This window comes from Pseudorasbora parva, chromosome 12, assembly GCF_024679245.1.
Source record: "Pseudorasbora parva isolate DD20220531a chromosome 12, ASM2467924v1, whole genome shotgun sequence".
In the NCBI taxonomy this organism is placed as follows: domain Eukaryota; kingdom Metazoa; phylum Chordata; class Actinopteri; order Cypriniformes; family Gobionidae; genus Pseudorasbora; species Pseudorasbora parva.
Window position 1 is genome coordinate 36,116,026 of NC_090183.1, and position 9,302 is coordinate 36,125,327.

Consider the following 9,302-nt stretch of genomic DNA (forward strand, 5'->3'; position numbering starts at 1 on the left):
ACCAGAGTCAGGACCTCAGTTTAACGTCTCATCCGAAGGACGGTGCTCCTTGTCAGTATAGTGTCCCCATCACTATACTGGGGTGTTAGGACCCACACAGACCACAGGGTGAGCACCCCCTGCTGGCCTCACTAACACCTCTACCAGCAGCTACCTGGTTTTCCCATTTGGTCTCCCATACAGGTACTGACCAGGCTCAGCCCTGCTTAGCTTCAGTAGGAAACCAGTCTTGGGCTACAATATATAGTATAATATATAGTTAAGACGCCACCATCTGTCCATGGATTTGTACTCTGGAAACCAAGAGAGCAGAGAACATATTTGTTGAAAACTCTGAAAGTTTAATGTAATAAAAGGGCTGTACAAAAATAAGGCATAAAATGTTAGACATCCTAGTTGGCTATATTCACTCTGAGAATTTTAATGTCATCCACAGGACGGTCCTGACTGTTGGTTTCAACCATGCCAATACGATTAAGAACTCCAATGCCCTGGCAGACCCGTCCAAATATAGTGTGTTTCCCATCCAGCCATTGCGTGGGAGCCAATGAGAGGAAGAACTGGCTTCCGTTTGTATCTGGCCCTGCATTGGCCATTGCAAGAATTCCAGCACCTACAAAAAACAAAGTATAATATAAAATATATATATATTCATATGAAAACTGTGTGAAGACTTTCTGGTTTCAAAATCAAATTGAGTTATAATAGACTTGCAATCTATTATTAAAATAATTAAAGCTATTAAATACAATTAATAAAAAACAAAGGCGTAACTTGATGGATTTCGCAGAGCTTTTATTATGCCGCTGTTTTATCGTATTAAATACGTTATTTGAGTGTTTTGAAAGCAAGCGACAACATTCTCTTGAAGCCAAATACGGAAGTGATTAAAACCGCAATTCATCAACTGGCCCCTAGGGACAGGCTCCAGAAGAGAGCAGAATCTAATTGAGCCCCATGTTAAAATGCCCAACTTTTCAGCTGAAAAAAAAACATGTTTACAGCCTGGTACAAATTGTGGTTTTGGTCTATACAGCTAATTTTGACCTTCATGACAACTGTGAGGGAGGTGAATTTTATTTATTTATATTATATAAAGTTCTGCATGATTAAGGGCGTGACCACTTTGAGTGACAGGTGGCCCATTATTAGTTATCTGGGAGTGAAGCGCTGCCAAGATGGCAACGGCCAGTTCAACCCTACGTGACAATTCAGAACTGCTCATCAGAATCCAATGGACACTACGTCCATACACTCTATGGTTGAAAGTTATGTTATATAATGCTTCTCTGTGTGTTTTCTCTGCGGCTAGACACTTGATCGATATCAAGCATGGTAAAACATGGTACACGCTGTAAAACAAGAAAATGAGAAAACTTATTTAAACAATAAGACTAACTGTGTTGAGCTATACAACAATAAATCGAAATTTGAGAGTAACGAGGTATGATGTCATTAATAGACGACGCATGGACACGGTCTGTGTCCTGGTTAAAATAGATTATTTCTCTGGATTTAAACATTCTTGAAAATAGTTGGGCTAATGTAAGTACACACGCCAACAAAATATATAACATTGTTCAAGTGATTTTTGGACGTTTAAATCCTTTATTGTACCTTTCATTTATTGCTGACATTTATTATGATCAAGTGCTCTGAGCAAGTACAATTACAATACAGTCAAACAAGTCCACAAATCTTTAGATTCTCTTAAAGCTGAGAAATCAAACATTTGCTAATTTGCAATATAAAAATTAACTGCAACCTATAGCTCTTATGCTTTTTTTTTTAATATATACAATTATGCCATAGTTTTATGAGCTGACAAGATATTTCCATAGCAATTGAATGCTGGTTACTGCCATTTACAATACTATTAAGTCTACTCTTGTATTACTACTCACCTGTAAATTTCAAATCTGGATGCAATTCATCCTCAAACTGCTTGCCATATATAGATGCACCACCACGACCTGCAGAAATTTGTCATAAAACAATTCATAAAAAGGATTTTAATGGTAAACGACCCAAACATACCATGACAGTAAATTAAAATGAAATTCCATTAAACTATTATGGTACTGAAGTAAAAAGTGGTTATGGTTTCATTTGGGAAAGCAGATTATTAATTTACCACCAACTATGTAGAATTTGACTTCTCAACAGCCTATCTGTGATTCATCTTTTTGAACTGTCAAATGAAGTATCTAAAAGAAGTGTTGAATGATATGTATCATTTCCATGGCTGTCTGACCTGTGCCCGTTGGATCGCCCCCTTGAACCATAAAGTCTTTGATGATGCGGTGAAACTTGATGTTGTTGTAATATCCTCTTCTGCCCAACTCTGCGAAATTCTTGCATGTTTTTGGCGCATGATTCCAGTACAGTTCTAGCACGATAGTTCCCATCCTGAAAAGATAATGTGACATGTGGGTTTGTAATAATAAGCTATTAAAGGTTAATGTCTAGCAATGTCCGATTCATGTACTAATTGTTTTTTTGAACCGGTCAAACTGTTTTTTTCACAAGCAGATTAACAGTTTAGTGATTTATTTTGAACGGAGAGCACTCTCCAATTTGGACATGTCCTACAGGCCAAAATTAAGTTACTTTGATAGCCGAATAATTGCTTATTTGATTGTATGGTGGACTGCCAATTTTTATCTAGCCTAGAAATCTAGACGCACCCTAGCGGCAGCAAATCTAATCTGCTCGCGAGTGTCGTCTAACAACTCTCAATACACTTCTGAGCTGTAAACGCCACACTCTGGTCGGGCCAATCACATCGTGTATAGAGTCGGTGGGCGGGGCTTAACATAATGACGGCCGAGTTGCGTTTGCGTGTTTCTAGTAAACACAGAAACTGGCGAACGGCGTTCTTTCGAATCAGCTTTGACCGCGACTCTGGAAGACTTGGAGTTAAGCTTTTCTCTGAGAAAAGAACGGCACTGAAGTCATTCTTAAGAAGGAAAGATGTGTTCTGAGTTTTGCCGATCGGATACGGCGAAAGTTTAATCCTTCAACTAGCTCTGGTTGGTTGTAGTGCTATCCTATCGCGTGCAGAGGGAGTTTGAAAGACAACCGTTAATCCCGCCCCTCGGATTGAGCTGTCAATGGTGAGTTTCCAGACCAAACATCGTTATGTGGGTCTGGCTTGTCAGGCTAAATTTTATCAAGCATACAAAAATGGCTGTTAATTATGACAAGTAAAGATTTCTCAAAAAAAAAATTTTAATATACTAAAAAACATTTTGAAAAGGAAAGAGCAAAATAAATGTCCCAAAAGCAAATTCAAATTCTAAAATAATATTTGGGAATGTAGAGTAAGTAAGGACATTACACTGTAAAGAGTATTTCCATAATGTTTAATAGTGTTTCTTTGTCGCATCAAGAGCTCTTTCAGCTACTTATTTTGGTATAACTACACTTTTCAGTTTTTAATTTGTGAATATTGTATTTGCCATGCAGAAATTCACAAACATACGCCATCTTGCTTCTGTATGTAAAAGCATCAGTGTTAGGCAAGTTACTCTAAAAAGTACTTAATTACAGTTAAACTTTATTTTAAGGTGTCTATCTGTAATTATACATTTAAGTACGGAGTAATAATTACATGTACTTACTATAGAGTTAAGGTTATGAATAGGGGTTGGTTTGTGTTAGTTGCACCTAATTATAATTTAGTTATTACTACATAACGTGTAATTAAAGGGTTAGTTCACCCAAAAATTATTTCATTAATTACTCATCCTCATGTCGTTGGACACCCGTAAGACCTTCGTTCATCTATGGAACATAAATAAAGATTATATGTTGAAAGCTGATGGCTGAGAAAGGCTTCAGATAGGCCTCCATTGGCATTCAATACATTCCCACTCACAGGACCCATAAAAGGCACTAAAAACATCGATACAAAGTCCATCTCACTACAGTGGCTGTACAATAATTCTGCAACTAAAAAATAGTTATTGTGCGCACAAAAATCAAAATAACGACTTTATCCACCAAGTTATTGACATATTGAGTATATGACGCAAATCCGCCGTTTGGATGCATGACCCGGAAGCGAGGAGGAGCGCTACTATCGCCTGAGTTCACGTCCGAGACTTACACTGAAGATAATAACTTGGCGGAAAAAGTCATTATTTTGATTTTTTTGCGCACAAAAACTATTCTCATCGCTTCATAAAATTATTGTACAGCCACGGTAGTGAGATGGACGTTGTAACAATGTTTTTAGTGCCTTTTATGGGTCTTGTGAGTGGGAATGTACTGAATGCCAATGGAGGCCTATCTGAAGCCTTTCTCAGCCATCAGCATACAAAAATATCTTCATTTGTGTTCTGAAGATGAACGAAGGTCTTACAGCATGAGGGTGAGAAATTAATGAAATAGTTTTCATTTTTGGGTGAACTAACCCTTTAAGGACACTAAAATAAAGTGTAATTACCAGCTAATAATTACATCTTCAATACTGTAATTAGATTACGGTACTAATTACGCTCTCTTAAAATATACTGGATTACTTCTTTCTAAATCTCATATCAACTTCAACCAGTTGAACAATCCAATGATAGACACAAAACTGCATGAATTATTCTTAAACTGACCAAAGTGTGTAAAGGGAGGTTACTTTAAAAACATACACTCTCATAATAAATGTACGTTAAATCCGCTATTGTATTATATAGAATTGTTTTATAATTTATACTATACAGTATTTAATGCAATTACATTAGTAACTAAATTAGAGTAAACCCTAATTTTACTTTTTCAAGGGGAAATTAATTAAATTACTGTATTTAGATTACTTATTACACCCAAGCCTGAAAAGCATACCATCTTTCAGAAACAACTTAAAATGTAAAGTTGTTTAATGCACACTTAAAAATGGCATGGCGTAATTACGTCACAACGCAGAGTCATTGAATGATTCTGAATTTGGAACCGCATACTAGTGCACTACTTTCCCCACATCTTTCTTTGTCAAAAATAGTATGCGGTTCCGAATTCAGCAGTATTAAGGTTAATTCGAAAGAACCGAATTAGTCGGACATCACGCAAGACGCAACCCACTCTGATCTAAAAATCTAATCAGTGCGTAATTAGATAACGTTACCCCTTTGGCATCCAGCAATAAACCTGTACGTTTATCTATAACTTATACATAATAAAACAGTTAAAACACAGATCACAGCTTTACTTGTAGTGCATGTATTGTCAAGACGTGTCTCATTCATTCACAAATCTATTATATTGACTTTTTTGCGACTTACGTTGTATCCAACGATACTGTGGGGGGTTGCCAAGAATCCGGCGGTATTCCAGTCATGTCTGCTGATCAACAAATATGGTTTAGACAGAACGTATTATTTTATTTACTTTAAATGATGTCGCAAAGCGTGATAAGGAAGTAGTATCACAATTTATTCGTTATTGTAAACTGTTAAGACCACAAGAGATAAGTGCTGTCACCTAGTGGACTGGATGAAAAAGCCACGCTGCCTGATTTTATACATCCTGGCTCATTTGTATACTCAATGAATATGTGACCCTGGAGCACAAAACCAGTCATAAGGGTCCATTTTTGTTAGGGTAGGATAATGTTTGGCAGAGATACGACTATTTGAATATCTGGAATCAGAGGTTGCAAAAAATCTAAATATTGAGAAAGGCCGTGATTCAAACAAAGTAGCAACGCATATTACTAATAATACATTTATTGTAGACAATTTACAAAATATCTTCATGGAACAGTACAGCCTATAATGATTTTTTTGCATAACATTTTTCTGTTTAAATTTTTTTTTTTTGACCCATATAAATGGTTGGCTATTGACAAATATAGCCGTGAGACTTGACTGGTTTTAGATCACATATTTTGAATTATAGAATTATACTTGTGATTTTTATTTATTTATTTTTTTGTGCAAAGTAAACTGATCTGAATGTTCACTGGATATATTTATACACTACAAAGTAGCCTATAATTGTTTACTTTTTATAATTGTATAAAGTGTACCTCGTATAGCCAAATTAAATATGTAATTTCAGTCCTTATACTGTAATCAGTTTATGCGACTTCATTAGTCAAAAAAAGAAAAATATCTGAACCCAGTTTCATCTGGAAGTGACACACAAGGCATTTTTGATATTTTTATGTTTTATTAATTGTGTGCGTTTAAGCAAAATAAGCATACAATTAGACAAGGAACAGTCAGATCCATATTCTTTAATACAGGTCACAAGAAAATACATAATCATGACATTTGTAAATAGCAATTCTAAACATGAGTAAAAAGTAAATCAATAACTGTATCATTGTCACAGTGTCACTACATTAGGAAAAGGATAAATGTTGATCAAATTCCTCATGATTGATGGCATTACCAGGCAGTATTAGACAGAGTATCAACATCTAAACTTGTCTGGTAAGACACAAATCAAAGGATTTTACTGCAGCGGAGAGGCAGAAGAAAGGGTCTGATGTCATGTGACTGTAGAAGAGATGAAAGCAGACAAAAAGAAAATGGCAGAATTAAAGTGGTTATTTTTTATCTGGAGAAAGGAAACTGTTTAAAGGGTTTATTAGTAAAGGATAAAGTGCAAGCAGAGATTCATCAGATTCACAGGTTCACAGTTCAAAAGCAGAAATCCTAAAGGGTCAATGTCAGAACCAAGCGTCAGCATCCATTTGGATTGCGAGGTAAACTTGGTTATAGGTTGTGTGTTTTTCGGGCAAAACAGGTTCTGTTTGCATGTTTGTTATGGCATGAAGGTGAATAGATGATGACAGAATTTTCATTTCTGGGTGAACAACACACCCCTGCAATTACGTAATGAACAGAAAGTTAAATTATTTCCTTATTCACATTCAGAATACAACCAAATGTTTTATTGGGTAAAGCCTATAGATACATTTTTATCTTTAAAAATATATTCAAATTAAATTACTGATTTAATTACATAATTACTCTTACATAATTACATTTAATAAAAAAATGACATAATGAGTAGAAAGTGACATTATTTCCTTATTGGCATTCACACTACGACCATGTATTGGATCATGCCTATATTTCCATAAGAAACAATATTTGTCATATTTGAGTCTATGGGTTATTTGTCTTCATCATTAAATCATAAAAAGGTGCCTTATCTTTGCATATTCTAACATAATGACCTGGAAACTAAGTAAAATAGATTTCAAATCAGTAACAAAAGAATCAACCAACCACATTTTTAAAAAATATTTTACTGATTGGCTTACTTCCTCTTCTGCACAGCGATAAGGAAAGGTGAACTGTAGGTGCAGTTCAATTAGTGTTTGTCACACAGATCTCAGGTGTCATGCACACAATAAGACACCAGAAAAGGAGGATGAACTGATCGTTGACTGGCACGTTACACATTAGAGGGTGTGTGAGTATGGAGGAATCACTTTCACGACATTCATGCAGCCATTGGACGTAACAGGGTGCGGTTCAGAACTTAACTGATGGCTAAGTGAGAGGATCTGTTATTTTCCTTCTTTATTATTTAATTGCAATTTCTTTATTTTAATCAAGCCATCTCAGCTGGTATTTCTGTTTTAAATCATTGATTTGACTGAATACATAACATATTCTAAAGTCACATGACAAAATATGCTTCATTCCATACGCTCATATTCAATGGTCAGCTTCATGGTCACTGAGCCCCCAGAGTGCATCGTTACCAGACAGTGTTAGAACATCAGTGAACAGCCAAGCACTGCCGGGTAAGATGTACCCTAGAGACAATGAATGAACTTCTTCAGCATCATAGCATTCAAAGCATCTATCGCCAAAGAACACATTTCACTGCAGCATATTTCCCTTTGTGTATATTTGTATGTGCGCATATTTGCATAGTCTGCGTGTCCACACCCAGATGCAAAACATTTTTAACGATGCCCATAGACGACCATCTGCATCATTACCAGGCAGTATTAGAGAAGATATAACATCCAAAACTGCCTTGTAAGATGGAGATGGGCATCCAGTGTAGATCTCAAAATCATTTTCACCCCATCTGAAACAAAAGGGAAACTCTATGCTTTTCATATTGCGTGTCACTATACAATGGTAGTTAGTGTACTTTAGCAATACGTGGGTGTTTGTTAATGATTATCCGTTTCCCTGACTTGCCCGCCATTTGTTTTAAAAGCTTCATATACTTCCTTTAAACGATTTGTCTTGCATCAGACCCCAGTCCTTTTGATGTAAGCTGCCCATTTTCATTTTGACTGGACCACTTCGACTGTAACTCCTTACTCATTCTTGACCACTATTATTGAAAAGAACAAAAAAACATTGTAACCCCAGAAGTTTATTTCTTTAGTGTACACCCTGGCCTGTCTGCTTGGCAACTATGACCTTTGAGACGTCTGCTTGACCTGAGAGAGTTTGACTAATTGGTCGCACCTTCATCAAAACAAAATTGCGTCTACAGCCTCCAAATCCCAATACAACCACACAACGTAGGTGGTAAGGAAAGCGCTTAGTCATGCTAATCAAAATGGCTGATCTTTGTCACCTATACCTGATGTGCACCTGACTGACCCCTCACCTGTATGTTAGATTAGATAAGATTCGATTAGATAACTCGCTTACTACTGAATCCAAGCGAAGTGAGTCTTTATGTTTTGGCTCTATTGTTGTTTAATTTCTCTTGTTCCCTGTACCTTTTTATTAAAAGAAACTCTCAAAAAAAAAAATGTGCGTATGAGAGCATGTGTCCATGTGTCAATCAATTTTTAAATTCTCAAAACAGTTTCTCAGATACAACAAGTCAATTTTATGTTTAACATGGTTATATTATAACATAAAAAAGTTCTGTTGTATTATTTCACATAGTTTCTTTAAATGCTTTGCATATTGTACTCCATACCCCTTTGTTTTAAACTGATCAAACAGGTTTGACACATTACGGAAGTGAAAGTTAACATGCTGGGCACTCAATTATGTTTCACAAATTTCAAAGATTCACATTTCATACTAAAATGCATACTTCATTTTTATATTAAAGAAATGATTTTGTTAAGTACGAATCTAAAATATTATGTATGTTGGTTTCCATGTTATTGTCTTTTTAGTTGTTTACAATTAGCATTTCTATTGAATATAATAAGAGACAAACAGACATTTATTTGCAATTAATACATTTCTTGGTCAACATTTTGAATGTATTCAAAAAAGAAAAAATAATTATTAGTTACCCTATCAATTCCTGTTGCGGTCATTCACTATGGAGTCATGCACAAGAGATGCCATTGTGTCGCA

At 35.7% G+C, this 9,302-nt stretch overlaps 1 protein-coding gene across 1 annotated transcript; it reads right to left on the minus strand.

Annotated features, from left to right (window-relative positions):
* Window positions 1–326: 326 nt before the first annotated feature.
* Window positions 327–5,460, minus strand: ppil1 (peptidylprolyl isomerase (cyclophilin)-like 1). The gene is made up of 4 exons (XM_067458489.1): window positions 5,277–5,460; window positions 2,255–2,409; window positions 1,905–1,973; window positions 327–613 (listed from the first exon to the last, which is right to left on the minus strand). The coding sequence occupies exons 1-4, from the start codon at window positions 5,330–5,332 to the stop codon at window positions 393–395; spliced, it is 501 nt and encodes a 166-aa protein (XP_067314590.1). The 5' UTR covers window positions 5,333–5,460; the 3' UTR covers window positions 327–392.
* Window positions 5,461–9,302: the final 3,842 nt, after the last annotated feature.

Bases quoted from the DNA above. Each gene is read 5' to 3' on its own strand.
- ppil1 (XM_067458489.1), bottom strand. From the start codon at position 5,332: ATGACTGGAATACCGCCGGATTCTTGGCAACCCCCCACAGTATCGTTG. The intron at 2,410-5,276 runs GTAAGTCGCAAA...TTATCTTTTCAG, and splicing joins ACAGTATCGTTGGATACAAC to GATGGGAACTATCGTGCTAG. The intron at 1,974-2,254 runs GTCAGACAGCCA...AAATTTCTGCAG, and splicing joins GGGCGATCCAACGGGCACAG to GTCGTGGTGGTGCATCTATA.